This window comes from Myotis myotis, unplaced genomic scaffold (assembly GCF_014108235.1).
Source record: "Myotis myotis isolate mMyoMyo1 unplaced genomic scaffold, mMyoMyo1.p scaffold_m19_p_17, whole genome shotgun sequence".
NCBI classification, from domain to species: Eukaryota; Metazoa; Chordata; class Mammalia; order Chiroptera; family Vespertilionidae; genus Myotis; species Myotis myotis.
In genome coordinates, this window is record NW_023416321.1 from 38,301,044 (window position 1) to 38,323,029 (window position 21,986).

The window sequence follows — 21,986 nt, forward strand, 5'->3', positions numbered from 1 at the left end:
TTCCCATGGGGCACATGCCTGGGTTGTGAGCTTGGATCCCCAGTAGGGGGTGTGCAGGAGGCAGCTGATCAATGTTTCTCTGGCATTGATGTTTCTATCTCTCTCTCCCTCTCCCTTCCTCTCTCTGAAATCAATAAAAACATTTAATGTTTACATTAAAAATACTGTAAGAAGCGTCTAAGACATACTTTCCCAAAACACTCTGCAGCACTGGGCTTTAATACCAGCTCCCACTCCTGTGTGTGAGTTCAGTTCTTTGCTTGTGGCCCCTGAAACTGTCCTGCTAGCTTCAGCGTTCAAGCTCAGCCGTGTGATTTAGGTGTTTCCCGGCATCTTTCATCCAGCGTGGAGGGGAATGGAAGCCACGCAATCTGACAGACTGAGTAGACGTTCTTTCCCCTGAATAAATTCTAACTCATCCTTCAAAGCCCCACTCACATGCCCTCCTTGAGGAACGTCTCCACCTGCGTCCAGGCAGAGCTGGGCCCCCTGCCCCCAGGCCTGGCTGGAGACTGGATGTTTTCTGTTCCCATCATCGGAGGGGACTCCCTGAGAGCAGGGACTGCGTCGGTGGCAGAGCCCAGCTCAGGGCCTGTCGTGCAGCTGCCTCTTCAGGTGTAGGTTAAGGAGGCCCAGGTTTCCCCACAGGAGGAGCCAGAGCTAGATTTCTGGAGACTCGGGGGTCAGCTCTGAGCTACCAGCAACCTGCACGGGGGCTACAGAAAGCAGACTTTTCCCAAGCCAGGTTCCTGCTCTGGTCCCAACCGGAAAAGCAGGGGCAGGCCCAGGCCTCACCCTCAGCCACATCCCAGCCTGTCTCCTGGCCCAGCAGCCCCTGGTGCCCAGAAATAAGCAGACAACTGGCTCTCAGCCCTGGCCCTTTGATCCGGGCAAGCACCAACACCTGGCTGGCGCCCTCCACCTGTCTCCGACCTTATCAGGGCTTGGGGAAGAGACAGGTGCCTGCGGCCCAGGCAATTAGGTGATTTGCCTGGGTGCCCACTGGGCCATTTCCTGGTCTAGCTCACCTGGCTTCTTGGCTCAAATGGCCAACAGGGTGAGGACACTCTAGGAACCATCCCAGCTGTGCTGGGGTAGGTGTTAGGGTGAGGGTCAGGGCGTAAGACTAGGGGGTCTCTGAGAGTGCTGGGACTCTCATCATGGCCCAGAGCCCTCACCCCCAACCCCTCTCCCTGAGAACACTGAGATCCAGACTCTCGGACACCTGGGACAAGACTCACCAATCCAGGGGCCATCTGTGCTCCCTCCCCAAACCAAGAGGACAGTATATGCAGAATTCCTGTTCCAGGCCTGCTACTGTCTCACCATGAGACCTTAAACAAGTCACTTCCCCTCTCTTAGCCTCTGTCCCTTGATCTAGAAAGTGAAGCTTGGAGGAGGAATAATCAAACGAGATGATGCCTATGGGATATTTGTCCATCTCTGGCCAGGTCGCCAGGGATCGCAGGGACCACCACGACTTCTCTCTTAGCCAAGAAGGCAGCCTGGGACATCACTGTGGCTGCACTACAGCCCTCAGAGCCCTCCCACCTGCTCGCTGGGTGGCTGCACTGGCCTGACCTCACTAGTGGGGCTGAGTGGAGAGACTGGGGCAGAGCCTTGTTCTGTATCAGTCAGCAAGGCCAAAGCCAGGAGGGGTTGAAGCTCAGCAGCTCCCAGTGACCCAGGGGCCACAGAGGGAGGGTCTAGTGGCTGGCTCTCTCCTGCCCTTTCCTCCCCAGCTCAGCAGCCTGCTCCCTCCCATGCTCCCACCTGGCTTGAACTCTCTAATCAGTGGTTCTCAACCTTCTGGCCCTTTAAATACAGTTCCTCATGTTGTGACCCAACCATAAAATTATTTTCGTTGCTACTTCATAACTGTAATGTTGCTACTATTATGAATCGTAATGTAAATATCTGATATGCAGGATGGTCTTAGGCGACCCCTGTGAAAGGGTCATTTGACTGCCAAAGGGGTCGCGACCCACAGGTTGAGAACCGCTGCTCTAAGTGCAGAGCCCAGGCTGGAGGGACCTGACCCACACTCCAGTGCAGGCTGACTTGCTCTGGCCCAGCCAGGGACACCCAGCAAGGGCCAGGGGAGGGGGTTTGGGCTCACATCCTGGGTGGAGGTGATATCTGCAATGGCAGGGACCTTAGGAGGTGCTGGACCACACCGCCTTGCCCCAGTCCTCACTCTGTCAGCTCTCACATAGTAGGGATGAGCCTGGAGCTGTCACACCCCCTCCTCTTTCTGAGCTCCAAAGACCCCAACAGGTAGCCAGGCTGTATGAACTCATTGTTCGACTGGAATGCCACCTAGACAGGTCAGGCAGGTTCCTGGACAAAGCCAGCTCACTCCACCCCTCCCGCCAGGAGAGCCCAGGCAGGGGAAGGGGTTCGCAGCCTGGAATGCAGACTATGGACTTCCTCCCACACATCTGACTGGGCCTCAAAGTCAGGTGGACCCCTGGGCCCGGGGGTACCAGGGCCAAGGGGGCCAGGCTCCGCCGCACAGCAAGGCTGGGACGCGGCGCCGGCCCTGAGCCTTGGCCCAGGTCTGAGGGGCCTGCCGAGAACACAGCCAGCATGGCCACAACTAGTGAGAGGGCCAGGGAGCCAGGAGCTCAGACCCACCCGGGCCATGCAGTGGGCAGGCCAGGGACAAGGGAGACATGAACCCTGGAGGGAGGGGCCGACAGGCAGGGGTAATTGCTTAATGACCTGCCACCCTGCCCTGGCCCAGGGGCTCCAGCCCTGCCTCTCCAAGAGTCAGAAGGCCCGGAGCCTCAAGGGAGACGGGGCCAAGAACCTCAGGCCCGGATCTAGGCTCCTGCCCCAAGTCTGGGAAGGGCTCTGGGCTGACCAGGAGGGTTCCTGATTTGAATCTAAGCGATAACTCACAGGCTGATGGCAATGGAAGGAGTTGGGGGTGGGAGGGGATATGGAAACAGGGCTGCCCGGGCCCTGAGGACAGCACCAACTTACTGACCCTGAGGAGCTCCTTTCAAGCCTCCAGATGAAACCTGGAGCCCTGGGTCCCCTGAGGCCCCGGAGCCGCCCGCAGGGACCTGGGCCCTTGGCCTGCACTCGGCCTCCCACGGCCGCTCAGGGCAGGGGTGTGGCAGCTTGATTTCTTTTGCCAGAAGAGAAGCAGAGGCGGGAGGCGGGAGGCCGGGGAGGGGCTTTGTGAGTGGCAACAGTGGGATCTGTACACAAAGCAGAGCCCCAGCGGAGAATGACCCCCCAGGAAGGAGGGGCAGGACCGGGCAGGGGTAGAGGCCTCACCTGACTGCAGCAACCCGGCTCCTCGGTCCTTGACCCCGAAGTGCTGCTGGATGTCCAGCAGGACGCCTGGCGGGGAAGACAGACGGTGCTTACTGGTGACGTCTGATGCCTGGTACCCCCATCCCCCACCTGACTGGGTTACCCCAGTCCCACACCAGCCCTCTTTCCACCTTGCAGGGCCAGCCTGGCCCCATCTACACAACTCCACCCTGGCCAGGTCAGCCAGGCCACTGGGGACCTTGGGAGCCAAGCTTCCATCCTGCCCCACTGGGCCTCCTGTGCTCACCCTGGGGAGAGGATCTCACCCCCTCCCTCCGCCACTGCAGGGGCCCAAGGCGCAGGCAGGCCGGCTTCTCCGTGGTTCCGCGGCCCAGTGAGGCGGCTGAGCGTCCTACCTGCCCACCTGTGGCCCAGCCCCAGCCTCAGTGAGGAGCAGACACGGCCCCTCAGCCCAGAGAGCAGCGGGGCAGCCGCTGAAACTGCGAGGGAAGCTCTCTGGCTGGGAGGGGGCTGAGGAGCAGTGCTCACACCTGCTCACCTGCACGTGTGCACAAGCGCATGCGCACACGCACACAAACACACATCCCCCCAGGTGTCCTCAGGAGTATAACCAGGACCCCCACCTGTTGGACGCAGAGGGAAGCAGGTGGAGCTCCAGACTTGCTTTTCCGGGGGAAGGAGATTCCTTCCCCCAAGTCCCAGCCACCTCTGCTCTCCCATTAGCGCACTCATGTCAGGGTGGGGGTTGGAGGGGGAACCGGAACAACCAGAAACTGCCCCCAGCTGTGAACAGACAGGGCCAAGGCTGTCCAGGGGCCAGCAAGCTCCTGGGGCCCTCTCTCCTCTCTGCACTCAACCAGGGCTGTGAGTGCGCACAACCCCAGTCCCGAGGACCCAGGGGCCCCCGCAGGCTTATCTCTAGGACACCAGGAGGCCGCTGACCACCACACACCTGCTCTAGGGAGGGACGGGGGGGGGGAAGGGCGGGGGGGAAAGGAGGAGGAGACGGGGCCTGCCTTATGAGCACCCCATGCAGGGGACAGAAGAAGGGACTAGACCAGTGATGGTGAACCTATGACACGCGTGTCACAGGTGACACGCGAACTCATTTTTTTGGTTGATTTTTCTTTGTTAAATGGCATTTAAATACATAAAATAAATATCAAAAATGTAAGTCTTTGTTTTACTATGGTTGCAAATATCAAAAAAATTCTATATGTGACACGGCACCAGAGTTAAGTTAGGGTTTTTCAAAATGCTGACACGCCGAGCTCAAAAGGTTCGCCATCACTGGCCTAGACCCTGCCTTCAGGGGATTCCCAGGCTCTTCATGATGATGATGATGATGATGATGAAAATGATGATGAAAATGATGTCAGCATTTGAAATGATGATGGTTCAAATTATTGAGCACTAAGTGCTTTGCCAGTTTAATCCTCATATAACCCTATTAGGGTACTATTATCCCACTGGACAGAGGAAGAAACTGGGGCACAGGAAGTAAAGCCGCACGGTCAAAGTCATGCCTCGTGAAAGTGGAATCTCCAAGCATTGTATGAGGGTCCCACCTGATGGCTGGGGTGTACGTGGGGAGACTGTCTCACTGTCTCTCCCAAGACCCAGGGCTGGGAAGCTGGGCAGATGCCTGGGATGGGGGTCAGCCCCAGCTGCAGCCTGACAGCCAAGAGAAGCTGGCCTCCTCTCTGCTAATGCCGCGGTGGATTTACCATAATTACCGGTGATGAAGAGGCTGTGTGAGGCCCAGGTAATGACTTAATAACCAAGGCGGGCTGTGGCCTTGCTTGAAGGCAGAAGCCCAGGGCCCCTCCTGGGCCTATGGAATGCAGCCACCAAGTGGGACCTCCAAGGTCCCTGACCTGGCCTCAGAGGCCCAGAGTTCCATCATGGCCTGTGGGTGGCCCTGGTGGGCCTGATTTGGGGAACCACCCACACTCACCTCCCACCCCACAGTCCATTCCCACTCCTGAGCCAGGACTTGTTCCCCTCCTGACGTGTGGGTCTGATCACATCCCTCTCTCGCAGAGTCCTTATCGACTGAGACTCCCCAGTGCTTCAGGGGGACACAGGCCCCTTCACCAGGCCACCAGCTGCAGGTTCAGCCTTATCAACCCCACCCTCCCACCTTCCAGCTCAGGAAACCACCCCTCCACCCCGTACTCCAGCCACCCCAAACTACTCATGGCCCCACAATTACACATGCCTCCTCTTCTACCCTGGCACAACTTTGTTGACTGCTCATTCCTGCCACTCCTTCAAAACTAGTACAGGTGCTTCCTCTTCTGGGAAGTCTTCCCTGATTTCTCCCCCTCCCACCAACCTCAATGAGTTAATTGCCCTGTCCTTGTTTTAGCACTTGGCACACTAGGATTAGTTAGTTCTACAGGGAAGACACATAGGGACATGGATACGAGCTCCTTGTCAGGGCTTGGAGTGGGGAACCCACTGTAGCCAGGAGCTAAGAGCCACCAGGTACTGGTTCCCACTAAGTTCCAGGTACCGTGTGAGGCTCTTCAGATGGTATTTCTACCTGTGCAGGTGTCTATGATTATCATCCCCTTGCTGCCTCTGCTAATATCTACAATTATTAACCCCATTTTACATAGGAGGAAACAGGCTCTGAGAAGTTAAATAGCTTGTCATGGAGCACTTCAGGTGTCAGAGGGGAGATCTGAAACCGGTCTATTGCCAGAATCAAAGCTTGTTCTTCGGCCACACTGCTTCTGTGTGGTTTGCTCTTGTCCCCGGCCCAGAGCCCAGCACGCAGCCAGCCCACCGTGACCATTTGTGGAGCGGCTGCACAGACGAATGTGTGTGTCTGCCCCCTCCCCCACTAGACCAGGAGCCCCTGGGGCGCTGGAGCCAGAAAGTCACCTCCAGAACCCAGAACAGGGGCTTTTTAAGGACTGGGTAAGGATGGGTGGAGTGGGGAGTTGGGTGGGCAGGTAAAACTCCCCCTGGGCCCCTGAACAGTGGGTCCCCAACCACAGCCGAATGAAGGGCACGGATCTACAGTAACTATTGGCCACTTCCTGGGAAGAAGGCCATATCACAATTGGCATCATGAAGATGGCCTATGTGCACACAAATAAAAACACTCTCGCCCTAGCTGGTTTGGCTCAATGGGTAGAGTATCGGTCCCAGGTTCGATTCCAGTCAAGGGCACATACCCAGGTTGCAGGCTTGGTCCCCAGCTGGGGCGTGTAGGAGACAGCCAATCAATGATTCTCTCTCATCATTGATGTTTCTATCTTTCTATCCCTTTCCCTTCCTCTCTGAAATCAATAAAAATATGTGAAAGAAAGAGAGAGAGAGAGAGAGAGAGAGAGAGAGAGAGAGAGAGAGAGAGAAAGGAAGGAAGAAAGAAGAAAGAAAGAAAGAAAGAAAGAAAGAAAGAAAGAAAGAAAGAAAGAAAGAAGGAAAGAAAGAAAGATTCTTGCTTCCTCCCAAGGCATATTCTAGCCACCTGACCAGACAGTCTCCCTCCCATGTCTTCTTGGCCCAAAGTTTGCCTCTGCCTCCAGGCAGCTTCCCTGGCCTCCTCTACTGCACGGAGCTCCTGGGAAGGAGGAGGAATGTTTCTCCACATCCAGATGGCATCCAGGGTCCCAGGGGGCTCCCAGGCAGTCTAGACCCCAGGACACAGGAAGCTTTGGATGCCCCTGCCCATGCACACCCCCCAGCACCCCGGCTTAGGTCCAAGGCCTGAGCTCTAGGCAGAAGGCCCGAGGGAACCTTCCCAGGAAGCAGGGCCTCCTGCAGGCCCCGCCTGAGCCTTTCTGGGTTGTTGTCCCGCTAACGGGCCTGGAAGGAGCGATGGCCACAAGAGGATGAGATCCCGTCGGCCACTGGCACGGGAAGCGTGTGTCACAGCAGCCCGGCCGGTCGTCTCAGATTTTCCTCTGGGCTCCAGCCTGGCCTGGGCCCACAACCCCTCCCTTCTTCACCACAGCCTTATTTTTAGCCTCTTTCCTGGAGGCTGAGGTTTGGTGGGTCACAAGATGGGCCTCACGCCCAGGAGAAGCCGCCTACAACTCAGGCCAAGCCCACTCCACCAGCCCCACCAGCCAGGGCAGGCACGGTGGAGGCCCCACCCCACCCGTCCCATGGCCACAGGTCCCAATCCAGGCGTCTCCAGGCAGTCACCCCAAATCCACAGCCAGAATCGCCCTCTGCCCGCAGGGTCCTCTTCCCTGAGCCGAGGAAACATTCAGGAACAGCAGGAGCATCGGAATCTTCTCTTCCATTGACCCCAGCTACACGCTCCGAGCCCCAAGGGTCTTGTCTCTTGTGGAAGGCCCCCTCTAGGCCACCTGTTCCTCCTGCCTCTCGGGGATCTTGCCCTGGGCCTGCCCCCGGCTTGAGCTTGGACTTTCAGCTCCCTCACCTCTGTCTCCTGCACATCAGCCTAAGAAAGCGCTCACATCTCTCTCATCCTGGTGGCAAAAGCAATCCTGACCTGTCCCCTCTGCCAACTGCTTCTTCTCTCTCCCCGCTTTACAGCTAATGTCCTCGCCCCTCCTCAACTCGACGGCCTCACCTCCATCACTCCTCCTGGTGGCTCAGTCCCACAGACCCTCTCACGCCTCAGTGTTCCAGCCAGCTGGGCTCCACCCCTTGGTCCCCATTCCCTGAGTGGCACCCCCCAGGCCAGACACCTGGGGGTCAGCCATGATACCCCCTTGCCTCCCACGGGCCCATGAATGGGCCCAACAGTTCTCTCCTTCACCACGTGGCCTCCTCTCCGGGCGCCCTGCTTCCTCTCTTGGCCCATCATGCATCGCTCCCACAACCCGACCTCACAAGCACGTATCGATCTACTAGGTCCTGGGCTGGGTTCAGAGACTCCAGACAGTGTCTGGACTCAGGGAGCTAATGCCATGATCCAGTGGTTGTCACCTCTGGGTAGAGCTCAGTTACCCATGTGTTCTTCAAAGTCCACTGGCCCAGGCCCCTGGTTCAGTATAACGACTACCAACAGCAACAATAATCTGGGTTTCAACGTGTTTCGTGCTTACTATGTGCCAGACACTGTGCTCAGAGGGTTACCAGTATTAGCTCATTGGTGTGGCTGCCCAATAATGTTGAGTGGCTCCCAATGGCCACCCAAATGAAGGCCAGATTTCTTCTAGCATCTGAGGCCTCCGTGATCCACGTGTGTACAATCACCCGGTCTAGAGGTGAGGAGCAGGGGCCTATTAACACACAGCCCGGGTGTTGGGAAACCACAGGCCTGACTGATCTGAGGCCATGATGACTCTCACATAACAGCCTGTATGTAGGCCTCCAGGACTTGACTACAGCCATGCCCCCCTCCTGGAGTGTCCATATCCACTTGTTAAGATCCACCTGATCCAGAGCCCAGATCCAAGATCACTTCTGCCAGGACACCCCACCCACCCAACCCCTCCTCTGCAGCTCCTGTTGAAGAGGTACCTGTAACCCTGAGGGCACCCCCAGAGCTGGTTGGAATCTGGCCTGACTCACCCAGTTGGCTGGTCACAGATACTCACAGTGATCCCCATCACTGCTGGTCCCTCTGTAGCCACCAGAGGATCCAGGTCCAGACCCAAACTGCTGACATCACAGAGTCCGCTGAAAGGCCACGGTGTACAAGGAAGCCCACAATGACCTCAGGAGCCCCAGTTCAGACCAGCCTCAGATGCAAGGTAGGGACATTGTGATCCTGAGGTCTCTTCTTGCCTAGTCTGCCCGGGGAGGCCACTCAAGCTCACTCCCCAAGCACAGGCATCACCGCCCCACAGTCACTCTGCCTCTCTCAGAGCAACAGGCAACTTAGCTGAATTCCCAAGAGCATGGGCTCTACAGCCAAACCATCTGGGTTCAAATCCTGGCTTCTCAACCTTCCCTGCTATGTGACCCAAGCAAGTTACTTAACCTCTCTATGCCGGTTTCATCTTCTATAATATGACTTAGTTTTAAGATCTGCTTTCTGTGGTTGTTGTGAGGTTTGAATGGGTTGGTCCATGTAAAGTGCTTAGAATGGTGCCTGGCACACAGTAGGTAGTCAATAAATGTCATCACAGGTCATTAGCTCATGGGGCAGGAGTCCTAGTCCTGACAGAGAACAATGGGAACTCACACCTCAGTGATCTTTTCTCCAAAATGAGGGCAGATGGCTAGAGACAGGGCCTAGGGATCTGAAGGGATGGGTCAGGCCTGCCATTGATTGGTCCCCCTAGGAGGGACCCTGGTCCCCCTCTGGAGGCCTCAGAGCTGGCTTTCTCTGCTTTAACACTGGGCCACAGCTCCCACCCCAGTAATTATAGGGCCTGAGGGCCTGGCTCTGCTGACCTGGCTCTGGATGGATGGCTAAGGCTGGGAAACCACAGCCTGGCCCGACTGACAACACCCTCCCCCCCTTTAGCCTAACGGGACTGGCCAAGGCAGTCCCCGATCGGGGCCCCAGGCTCTCCAGCACACACACGTCTTCCACCCAGAGCTCCCACCAGGGACAAGCTTAGTGACTGCCAGGAGCTTCTGGCCCCTACCGGGAGCCTCAGGACGAGAGGAACCCAGGATCACCCTACATCCCTGCCAGGTTCATCCTAAACCTCACATTTGTTCTTCATATGCTGGCCCTCCTACCCGCATGTTGTCCTACGAACCTAGGTCATTAATGACAGGATAGCTTAGTGGTTATCTCTGCAGGGATCCTGAGTATAAGGCCCCAACCCCAGTGCCCTCAGAGAGGCCCTACCCCCTCCCTAGAGGATCTAGACTGCAAGCTTGTCCCCCTAAAGGGCACTCCAGCTGGAGACCATAGCACCCCTCTCTACCAAGAGCCCTGCCTGCCAGCCCTAGAGAGGACCCACCCCCAGAGCTCAGAGAGCCCCCCTTCTTCCCACCAAGTCTCCATGCCCAGGGTGGGCGGGGACAGGCAGCCCGGCCTCTGTCCTGTGGTTCTAGTCTATCATTTGGGGCCAGCTTTCCTGGAACCAGGCTCGGCCTTAGCAATTTGGGGGCTTTGCACCGCCCCTCCTTTCCCAGCTCAGCCTCCCTGGCCCTGTCCTGCCTCAGAGGCTCCCCAGACCACTGGACGGAGGACAAGGTGGCCACACCCTCGCCATGATCCTCAGAGGGGTGGCCTGTGTGACCACGGGGCCGTAAGATAAGGGGAGTGTAGGGAGAGAGATAAGAGACCGCAGAACGGCGCAGCTCAAGCCACCGACTCCCGGCTTTCCTGGTGTGCTGCTTCAGTGGCCAAGGGGACCAGCGGCTTCTGCTCCCACTTCTCGGGTGGAAAGTTGAGATTCAGAGGTGAATGGGACAAAGGCCAAAAAAACAGGTGGGAAGTAAGGCTGAGCTGGCCTCCAAGGTCCAGACCTGGTCTGTGTTCTCCCACCTCACCCCAACAAAACCCAGAAAAGAGGACGCAACCAGCCCCTTCTGAGCATCCACATCCACAGCCCTCACGTGGGCGTGACCAAGTAGCACCACCCCTCCCCAGGCACAGCCCTTTACGGTTTTCAAAGCCTAATCATGCACCTTGCCTCCTGGGACCCCATTGGGAAATCCACGCTTGACGTAAAGGGACCACAAAGACCTCCATGAGCTACCAGGTTTGGGGGGAGACCCCAGCAAGGTCTCCATGATGGCAGGGGACTGGAGGGGGGGGGCAGGAAGCCAGGCCCCAGTCCTCCCTCTGAGCTCCAGGGAGAGCATTGTTCCTGCTTATTTCTGCTATGTCTCCCCTAGGGCTCCTTTCACCAACTTCCCAGCTAGTTACCCGGAGAGGGCCAGGCCCAGAGCAGACAGCCTCCCTGTGTACCTGGACCAGCCCTTCACCTTTAGTGCCCTCTCTGCAGGAGAGACCGGGCATAGCCACCCAGTGCCCTCCGGAATGTACAGAAGCCATTCTTCCCAGTACAGGGGCCAGGGGCCCCCACTGTCGGGGCTAAGAGCTGGGCAGGCAGGGACCATGCTGACCACTTCCCCAATTTCCTTCTGGGGGGGGTGAGGTCCCACGGATCATTGTGTGATCTGGTCAGGATGAAAGGGTTGGGCCAGCCACCTAGAGAGAAACCCTGGCCTCAGCAGCAGGGGCCTGTTCCTTATCTAGGTCGTCCAAACCTTTCAAGGCCCTTTCAGCTCAGAAGCATGGGCTTTGGGGTCAGACAGGTCAGGGTCAACCCAACTCTGCCATTCAAGTCAGTCAACAAGGGCCAAGCTTGTGCCAGGCCCTTGGATATCGAACCCACAACCAGAGATGACCAGGCTCAGCCCCTCAAGGCTGGAGGGAGACAGCCACCCTACACAGGGGTAGGTGTTGGGATGGATATGGGAAAGAGTACAGTTGAAAACCACAAGTTAGGTGCCTGGCTCAGCCCAGAAAGTTGGGGAGGACTTCTTGGAAGGAGGGGAGCGGCACCACTGAGACCCAACCAGGGAAACTGAGGTTGGCTGCTGCAGTAACTGGGGAACAGATCTGGTTACCCTGGGGGAGGGAGATGCAGGCAGAGCCAGGGGCCAGCAGATCAGTGTTCCTGTGACCAAGTGGCCCATGCTACCCTTGGGAGCAAGATGCTAACCACAAAAAGAGAGGAACAGCCCGACCCGCATGGCTCAGTGGTTGAGCATCGACCTATGAACCAGAAGATCATGGCTCAATTCCAGGTCAGGACACATGCCTGGGTTGTGGGCTCGATCCCCAGTGTGGAGCCTGTAGAAGGCAGCCAATCACTGATTCTCTCTCATCATCGATGTTTCTATCTCTCCCTTCCTCTTTGAAATAAAAAAAAATGTATTTTTAACAACAACACAAAGAAAATCAAACCCGTATCCCCTTTGCCCCCCTCCTCTCACTCCCTTTCTACTCTCAGGATTTCAGGACCCCCACACCTGGGCAGGAACAAAAGCCACTTCCTGTCTGGAGAAGTGACACGGAGCTCTCTCCTCTCTGAGCAGCTCTGACCCAGACAGCCTTACTCTCAGATCAGGCTGTAACCTGCAGCCTGCAGCCTCTTGCCCCATTCATAAAATGGGACTCTAAGGCACAGGCTGGGGCATTCAATGGCCCTGGGTCCCAGACTAAGGTAGTGAGGTTCAGGTAGCTCAGTTGGTTAGAGCATCGTTCCAATACACTAAGGTTGCCAGTTCGATCCCCAGTCAGGGCACATATGCAAATCAACCAACGAATGCAGAAATAAGTGGAACAACAAATCAATGTTTCTATCTCTCCCTTCTTCTCTCTCTCCCTCTCTTAAGTCAATTAATAAACTTAAAGGAAAAATTTTTTAAAGACACTTCCTCCAACAGGTCTTACAGCACAGCCCAGGTACTGACGGAACCAACCGCAAAAATGCCTGAGGAGGAAGAAGGATCAAGGAAATGGGCAGCAGGCAGTTAGTCATCAGGGTGCCGGCATTCCAGGCCGGCCTGCGGTTCACCTGCCTGCTGACGTGGCAGACAGGTGCTCTGGAATGCAGCCCTGGGACACCTGCCCTGCAGATTTCAGGGAGTGCTGGTGTGTCAGAGGCTACAGCAGGCCCACCCAAGGGGATAAAACTGCCTGGGGGCACGGGATGGAGGCAGTATTGACCAACCTTATCCACAAAGACAGCCACAGAGGTGAGGCTTAACGGGCCCTTCCCACCCAGGTAACCCTGTAGGACAGAGACCCTGGGCCTCCATTTCCCCATCTGTCAGCTCTGGACAGACAACCAAGTAGATAAAAAGGAGCCAAGACACCGAGCCTGGCAGCCCCCTCGGCACCAGCTCAGGTGTTTGGGGAAGCCCCCAGGCCCCGTGCCAGGCCTGTGTTCTTGGCTGGGTCCCTATGCTCCACTATTCTTCCGGGTTTGTGTTAGTGAGCGGTTGCCACGGATACCGGTCCCAGCTTCTTGGGCAGAAAAGGACTCCCCCAGGGCAGGGCTCTGCTCCTCACCAGCCCCCACCCCACAGTTTCTAGTGGATCCATGGGCTGGATCAAAGGGAAGGAACCTAGGAAGGGACAGGTACCCCAGAGAAGTTGGGGAAGGATCCCAGCTCTCAAGTAGTTGGTCTTCCAACCATGAATAGGGCCGGCGCCGACCCCCTCTTGCGGGGCCTGGTTGCAGGAGCAGAAGGCTGCCGCCCACACCCTCAGCTCTGCTCCCACTTTACAGATGAAAGAATGGGAGTCCAGGGGCAGAGGCAACTCTGGCACCAGGAAGCAGAGCTGGGAAGAGGGGATCCAGGACCCACACCTGAGCAGCTCCCTCCTTCTCCTCACCTGGCAGCCACAAGTGGACTCAGAATGGAGAGTGGGTGGCTGCCAGGCTGGGAGGGGCCAGGGGAGCAGAAGCCACATGCCCTGTGGGGGGGGGGGCTTAACCAGCCTCTGATAAACTGAGTGAAAGTCATCGCCCAGAGTCTGGCCAGCAGAGAGCAGGGACCTCCACCAAGAGAACGCTGCACTGGGGCTCTGGTTCTGCTCTCTCTGCCCTGCGACCTCGGATGCGCCTGCATTCCCCAGTGTCCCATCGGCACAAGGAGGCGGAGGGCAGGGGTGGTTTCTGGGTTCCCTCGATTTCATCCAACTGAAACAGCTCGGGAAGGAAGCAAGAGCCGGAGCCTGGCCCTCCTCACCTGCTGCCCTCAGGGGTTCTCAAGGCAAGGAGAGGCCATAATTAGCTGGATCACTGGGTGGCGCTGGGAATGCTAGGGCAGAGGCAGGCCTACCGCTGTTCCCAGGACAGAGAGCAGCCCTGGTGGAGAAGAGAGAGGTTCGAAAAGGTGTCCTGAAAGAGACTGTTCAAAACAGAGAACGGCGGGAGGGCATCGGGGCCAGGCCACAGCTTGTTCAGAGGCAAAGGAGAGAAGGCAGCTGACATCTGTGACGCTCTCCTAGGAGTCTGGCCTTGTCCCAGGTGCTTAAAAGACATTCCATTTGCTCCACACGACCCAGCGGTGGAGAGGAGGAAATGATCACCTGCAAGCCTCGGGGGACATGCCCAAGGTCACACAGCTGGCCGCTGAAGAGCTGGACTTACATCTGGCACCAGGGACTCTAGAGCTGCACTGCCCACTGCAGCGGCCCCAGCCACTGTGCCTGGTGAGCACCTGAGATGCAAGTCTCCTGAACTGACACGTGCTAAAATGTCAAACATGCAGGGTTTCAAAACTTAGTATGAAAAAGAAGGCAAAATATCTCACCCATAGTTCTTATACTGACTACATGTCGAAGTAGGTTGGGTATATTGAGTTGAATAAAATATATTAATTCATTTCACTTATTTACTTTTTTAAATGCTACTGCTAGAAATTTTTAAATGGTATATGGGGCCTACATTATATTCCTTTTGGACAGAGCTGATCTATACCATGAAGACAGAAATCCATAGGACAGATTTAAAAGAGAGTGGGAACTCTCTTTTTTGAGGCGGGAGCCAGGACCGGACTGTAAAATTCTGGGGGGTGGGGGAGGGGTGCGTGGGGGGGGGGGGGACATCAAAAGTGACCGATCAATGGAGTGTCAGCATCCCCTGGCTCTCTCTCAGATGGGTCAGCCAGCAACAGGTGGGCTCAGACCTGGAATGACCATTCCCCGGCCCCACCCAAGCCATAGTAGTTGCCATAGAGACAGTAAATCTTCCTAAAAACTGAACTTGGGGCCAGGAGAGTGTAGGGGAAATCTACCATAAAGAGAGGGAGAGGGAGACAGACTCATCCGGAGAGGAAATCTGTGTATGTTGTGTTGGAGGCGGGGTGGTGCATGAGCTCCGGCCCTGTTTGCACAGGGCTTTCCTGGCCTTCCTCCCTCCTGTCCACGCCCCGCTTGGCCACTGCTCCCCATCCCCCCCACCCCACCCCCACCCCCACCCCTGTACCAATTCACCAGAAATTTCCTAGCTTCTGATATTCTGATGCTGGGACCCGAGCCGGGGTGGGGGCAGATAAACACCAGACCTCCCTGATCCCACCCTCTCCTCTCAGCCCCCGGCAGAGTTGGCTTCCTTAAGAAGATCTGAGCGGGTGGTCTGGGGCCGGAAAAAACAAGTTGAAAGTGCTGCAGTGCCAGCAGCAGCCCATCCACTGCTCAGCCGAGAGAGGGTGGAAACCTTCTCCTAGGCAAGCTTTACTGGTAGTTCTAACGCCATCCTGGCCGTGCACTCTCGGGCCATCTTGGACAAGGCTCGTACAGGGGCCTGGGTTTTCCCATCTGTATACAGAAGTCTTTTGCACTGACCACAGGGTCCCAATGTTCTCTGACTTCTCCCCGCCTTAGGTTGGCTCTTAAACTCCCAGGTCCCAGGCAGGCACCTGCATGACAGAGCTGGTGCACTTGGGCCATAGTGGGTGTTCCTGCTCACAAGAGCAAAGGAAGAAACTGGTGCCACTGGCATCCACTTCCACCCTGAGTGTGCAGCGGAGGGACGGAGAGAGCAAAGGTTTTGAAAGCTGGAGTGAGGGGGGGGGGGAGGCCACTGCACTCCCATCAGAGTTCCTCCCTTCCACTTCACACAAAACCCCCATCAACAGAGGAGGAGACCGAGACCCAGAGAAGGGGACCCAGGTAGCATCTGGTTTATACAGGGCTCTCCTCTAGATCACCTCCAAGTCCTCCTTAAAGTCTGTCCCAAATTCCTCCTGCCTTTTATTTGTTTGTAGTTCCGGATTTTACTAAGCTGTGGTTCGGCAGGCTCTGGACCAGCATGCCAGATATACCCCCGCAGCTCTCCAGCACGCTCTGGAGCCCCCACCCATGCCAGGTCCCTTTCTCTCTGGGCTGCACCATTCCCACCTAAGGGCAGCCTCCGGGGAAGTCCCTACTCCCAGACTCCTGAGAATTGGGGGAGGGGAGGGAGCAGACTGGAACTCCATCCGCAAAGGCCCAGCGATCAACCACCTCACAAACAGACCTAAACACAGGCGGAGACTGGCCCAAGGTCACACACGAGGTACCGGAGAGGTAAGTCTGGGACTAGAACCCGGTTATTCTATGGAACGCCACCCCATCTCCAAGGCTAATTCGCCGAGATGCCCATAGAGGACGAGGCAACCCTTCTCTAGCCCCAGTGGCCAGCGCCCTAGCCCAGGCCCCAGGCGCCATAGAGCAGGGGGAGGCGTCTTCAGGCCTCTAGCCAGGGCCAGCTGCAAACCGCATCCTGGGTCCCCAGGCGCCACAGACCCGCTCCGCCCTTCCCTCTGCTCCCCGCAGCCTGGAGCCTTTGTCAGCCACGCGCTCTCACACGCTCACACACACACACCCGCGCCGCCTGCGCGCACACACTTGGTCCCCCATAGCGCACACCAGCAAGGGGCGCGCGCACTCGCCGCACGGACGCAGGGGAGTGGAAGCGATGGAGGAAGGAACTGACGGGCTACCGACCTACAGAAGCCTGGACGAGGGGAAGGGGAGAAGAGGCCAGAAAATCTGAGGTGGGGGCGGAACGGGGCGCGGAGGCGAAAGGCAGAGAGACGCAAAGGAGACTCTTGGAAAAGAGGACAACGGATGGGACGCCAAGGGCTGGCGAGGACGCGCGGGCTATTCCAGGGGTGGGACTCCCCCAACCCCAAGCCCCGGGTGGGGGGCGGTTTCTGGATTGGATCAGGGGGCCTGAGCGGAGGGCCCTTAGGGACCCCGCGTAAGGCTTGGATAAAGGGGATCTGGGACCACAGGCTCCCCGGGGTACCTCGAGGCGGGGAGTTCTGGTTCTCGGGCTGGATGGGGCACTAGCTCACCTACTACGGTGTACCTGTCCAGGTAGTTGAGCACGTTGCCCAAGCTGAGGATGGCGGCGGCTGCCCCTCGCCTGCGGCCCAGGCTGGCGGGTTTGGGCTGCTGCGCGCCAGGGCCCTTGGCAGCGGCTGCGCAGCTGGGGGTGCTGGGGGAGCTGGGAGGTCCCGACGGGGCCCTCCTCACGCTGCCCGACAGCGTCTGCACCTCATCGTCGGCGGCCACAACTCCAGCGGCGCCCGCTGCCCGCGCCCCGCAGCAACCGCCGCCGCTAGCTCCTAGCTGCGCCCCCCGGCGCCGGCGCCGCCGCTCCGCGTCCGCCTCCTCCTCCTCCGCGCCGCCCGCCGCCGCCGAGGCGCATTCCAGGCACATCATGCCGGCCGGGATCGCGGCGGCGGGGGGCGCGGGGGGCGCGCGGCCCAGCTTGGACCCGCTCAGTGCGTGTGTGCGCCGCGGAGCCGCCGCAGCACCATCCCGGCCCGGCCCCGTCGGCTCCTGCGCTCCGGCCCTGGTTGCGGCGCGGCCACCGTTCAGCACGATGCGCTGTCGCCGCCGCCGCGGCTCTGACAGCTGAGGTCCGGCCCCGCCCACCACGCCGCGCCCAATCAGCTCCAGAGCCGGCCCCCAGCCCCGCCCCGCACGTGCTGCCCCGGGGGGGGCGGGGGGGGGGTCCTTCCGCAGAGCCCCTTCTGCCCGACGGGGGCGCAGTCACGCTGGAGCCGCACCACCGCGGGAGCTACGGGGCGAGGATCAGAGTGCGGGAAGCAGGACTCCCCAGAACCCATTCAGTGTCCTCCGTCTCCACTTCCTACCACGAGACTGGGCCCTTGGCGGAGCTGGAAGAAAGCTGAAGGCTCCAGCTCGTGCACGTGCTGGAGAGAGGGTCTCTGAAGTGGGGGGGTGAGGGGAGCTCCTGTAGGAGAACCCATGGCCGCTCCAGCAGCTGCTCACCCGCCCTCATGTAATCAGTTCGGAGAGAACCGCTTAAGAACCAGGAAGCGTGAGCCGTGCGGCCTTAGCCCAGGACCCAGGTCTCCAACAGGCACACGAGGCTATCTCCCCAGGGAAACCAGATGAGTCCCCCATCTCCCCCTGGGCCCATTCCTGTGTGTGAGCTGAGATCCTACCCCTATCTCACAGAAAGGCAGCCCCGGGCAGCGGGCAGCGAGAGCCAGGGCTCCACCAGAAGCAGGGCATTAAGAAGGGGCCTCCTCTCCTGAGTGGGTGGCATCCCCAAGCGTCAGCTTCCAGCTGTGCAGTAGGTAAGGGAGGAACCCCTGAATGGAAGACAAGGGGTTTGGACCTAGCCCAGCTGTCCCCGGAGGGTGGCAGGACCCTGGCCTAGACTCCCTGGGACTCAGTTTCTCTCTGCGGGGTAGATGGAAAGATGGGAATCAGACAATCTGGAAATCAAGGAGTGGTCAGTGGAGGGGGGAGTCCTGTCTTCCATCTCAGAGGTGCTGAGGTTCTGCCCCGCCCCCACCCCCCACTCATGCGTTTGAGACTTTGATTGAAATTAAAATCCTGTACAAAGTGCTGAGGACAGAATGGTAGAACTAGACAGAACCTGAGAAACCAGAATTATTCCATGTCTTTCACAGACAGGGCCCAGGGCCCAGAAATGACCCCGTTATGGGCACGCGGCTAGTCAGTGTCAGGTGCTGACGGGGAGGGGGGGTGGGGGCTCTAACACCACCCCCTGGGCTGGGAGCTCAGTTCCTACCTCAGGCTCCTCCAGATCCAAAGTCCACAGGCAGGTGCTTCTCATGAGGGTGTCGGCCACAGTGAGTCATGACATGGCAAACGGGTGACTCAGCATGAGGCATCCCCCACACAACCCCGACCCACTGTCTCTTGTGAGCAGTTAATCCCCAAGCTGCTTGTGGCTTTTGACACCCTTGAGGTGTATTTTAAATTCTGCGAAATGACTAAAAATATGCTTTGGCATGTTGGGTATGACTGACTGTGACGGAAGGGTTAGAAAAGCAGATTTCATTCTGAAAGTTGCCTCGCTGCCTCTTTCCAGCTTGCCGAGTCCAAGCCTGCAAAGCCGGACAGGGGAAGTTCCGATGGGTGGCTGGGGATGACAGGTGACTAAAAGGTAAAGACAGACCTAGGAGCTCCATGGGGCTGGGACTGGGCCCTGGCAATGACCCTCATGGGCGATGGTACCAGCTGGAGCACAGTGTCCGACTGTGAGACTGTCCAGCTGTGAAGGAGGCACAGCCACGGCTGTAAGCCCAGCCTTAGGGGCCCCTTCTGCCTCCCCAAAATTCCTCATCCTTTCAGCCATAGTCCTTTCTGGCTGTGTGGCACCTGGCAAGTGACAGCAGCCTTCTGAGAGCCTCTGGCAGTCATGAGACCATTGGTCAAAGGACTTCTAGGGTTCTGTCTCCATATCACCAAGGAAGCAACTGGGAGTTCAGTCTACCTCTCCTCCACCCGTCCCCCTACATGAGAATGTTTCCAGCTCAGGCTTCAGTCTCTTCCCTTCTCGCTCGGCACACTCTCCCCTGGCAGCTTCTCACCCAGGCATGGGCTTTCAGCCCTCACCCCGTGCCCCTGACACACCAATCTCCATCTCCAGAGACAACCTCATCTCCAAGTACTAGGTCCATATGCAGTCTTCTGCACATTCCCTCCTAGACCTCCCACGGCTCCTTGAACTCAGCACATCCGAAATGGAACTCATCATCTTTTTCCTAAACCTCCCCCACCCCAGTATCATTTATCTCTTGACAAATAGCATCATCATCTACACTGTCACCAAGCCGAAAATCTGGGAGCCATTTAGGACTCCTTCTTCTCGCTCAGCTCCCACATCTAAGTCCCTTCCATTTGTTCCTCTAATAGCTCCCAAGGTCTGCATTGCTCACTGACTTAGTACAAATCTCTCCGTCTCACTTGGACCCTTTTAAAGCTCAGCACCACCTGCCCCAACACCCTCCTCCAGTCTTTTCTCAATATGTCTTGCCAGCAGTTTTCTAAATCGCACGTATGACCCCATCACTACCCTACACAAAAACATTTCATGTCTCCTTACTGCCTGTGGGATTAAAAATATCTAAGTTCCCTAAAAAAATATATCTAAGGTCCTTAATATGATCTCCGAAACCTTTCATAGCGCTTTGTGAGCCATACCAACCCCTAGCCTCAGATCCTGCCGCCCATCTCTCAAAATTACATTCCACCACACAGAAAATTGAGCTCCATAAACTCACGCATAGTTATACTTCCTGGAGCCCAGAGGAGTGGCAGGAGTTGTGGCCACTTGGGTATAGTTCCTGCTCTCCCATCCACACAAAAGCCCTTGCCCTGCCCTAGCCGGTTTGGCTCAGTGGATAGAGCGTCGGACTGCGGACTGAAGGGTCCCAGGTTCAATTCCGGTCAGGAGCATGTACCTTGGTTGCGGGCAACATCCCCAGCAGGGGGTGTGCAGGAGGCAGCTGATCGATGCTTCTCTCTCTCTCTCATTGATGTTTCTAACTCTCTATCCCTCTCCCTTCCTCTCTGTAAAAAAATCAATAAAATATATATATTTTTAAAAAAGCCCTTGTCCTACTAATGCAATGATGTTTCAGTACCACGGAGAGCGTCACATGGGCTAGTCCCCCTCCCCAGGCTCTCTCGTCTTGTTCTGCCTACCCTGTCTACCTAGTTGCCTCCTCCCACTTGTTATTTAGAAACCCAGTGCAGACATGGTTTCCTCCAGGAAGCTCTTCTTGAGCCAGCTGAGCACCTGTCATTTCCTCCTCTGGGCTACCTGAGTAACCTGTGTGTCCCTCCATCCCACCCACACATTGTGCTGATGATGTTTGTCCACCCACACACACACACGCCCCACATTAGGCTCTGAGTCTCCAGGGCCCATACCCTGTCTGATTCATCCCTGCCTCCAGTCCACAGGAGGTGTTCAGAGAATGTTTGTTGATTGAATGAGTAAATGACATTTAGCAGGTGCTCAGAAGTATGCGCTGATTTGTATCATGTGTCTATTGCTCTCAGCGACTCCAAAACCAGCCAGATTCCTCTCCCAGCCCCTCTGGAAAAGGCATTTTCTCCCCGGTTGACTCCACCCTCCATTAGCTTCTAAGTGCCATTTTTGTCCACCCTTTGATTACCTTCTCCAGGTCACCACCCACAAGTGGGGCAAAGGCACCTGGCCAGGTGTTCCCAGCTCGGATTTGTTGGAGCCCCTCCATCCCCAGCCCAGGCCTGCTCAGGAGTTTTCTCAGAATGCTTCGTTTCTGCCTCTCTCTCCTGCTCAGAACAGATGGCTCTGAGTACCCACAAACACAGGCATTTCTGTTCTGTCATCTGAACATTTCTAACACTTTCTAAATGACAGAAGCTTCATCCTCCTCTGGTCATGGACACAGCCCATCAGAAAAGAAGAATCCCTCGAAAGACATCGAATCCAGCCTCTTCCCTTTCCCATGGAGAGACTGCATCTGAGATAGGACCAGTGGCCTGCACAAGACCATTATAATGGACACCATGTTTGTTCTCTTGTTTTTTATTGTTTTATGGGGGGGGGCGGGTGTTGGTCTTTTTTTCCCCCCTTCATTGCTGTTTTGTTTTGATGTTCAGAGTCCATCCCCTCTCCTAACAGCACCCTCGTTTCCTGATCTTAGTGGAGTTAGACATCAAGGCATGGCATAGGACCGTGATGGCGAACCTTTTGAGCTCAGCGTGTCAGCGTTTTGAAAAACCCTAACTTAACTCTGGTTCCGTGTCACATATAGAAATTTTTTGATATTTGCAACCATAGTAAAACAAAGACTTATATTTTCAATATTTATTTTATATATTTAAATCCATTTAACAAAGAAAAATCAACCAAAAAAATGAGTTCACGTGTCACCTCTGACACGCGTGTCATAGGTTCGCCATCACTGGCATAGGATCCTCTTGCCCAGTGTTTTAAATCTTGAGTAGGGTGGCAAAAGAACAGGGAAAATCTGTCTGGAGCTTGGTGAAGGCTCCCCAATAAGATGAT

General features: G+C 56.8%; 1 protein-coding gene across 7 annotated transcripts in view; it reads right to left on the reverse strand.

The window, feature by feature from the left end:
- Nucleotides 1-17,549, reverse strand: part of SPNS2 (sphingolipid transporter 2) — a 37,417-nt gene extending 19,868 nt beyond the window's left edge. For 2 of the 7 annotated variants that reach the window (XR_004972951.1, XR_004972950.1), the window contains exons 1-2: nucleotides 16,993-17,494; nucleotides 3,289-3,354 (exon numbers count right to left, since the gene is read on the reverse strand). Coding sequence is in view for 5 of the 7 variants with exons in the window: in XM_036341245.1 (XP_036197138.1) it covers nucleotides 3,289-3,354; nucleotides 16,993-17,362 (436 nt within the window). In the remaining 2 variants the exon portion in view is untranslated. Of the gene's footprint in view, nucleotides 1-3,288; nucleotides 3,355-16,992 lie in introns of all 7 variants that reach the window. The other 5 variants (XM_036341247.1, XM_036341248.1, XM_036341245.1 and 2 more) reach the window with 4 other exon arrangements.
- Nucleotides 17,550-21,986: the final 4,437 nt, after the last annotated feature.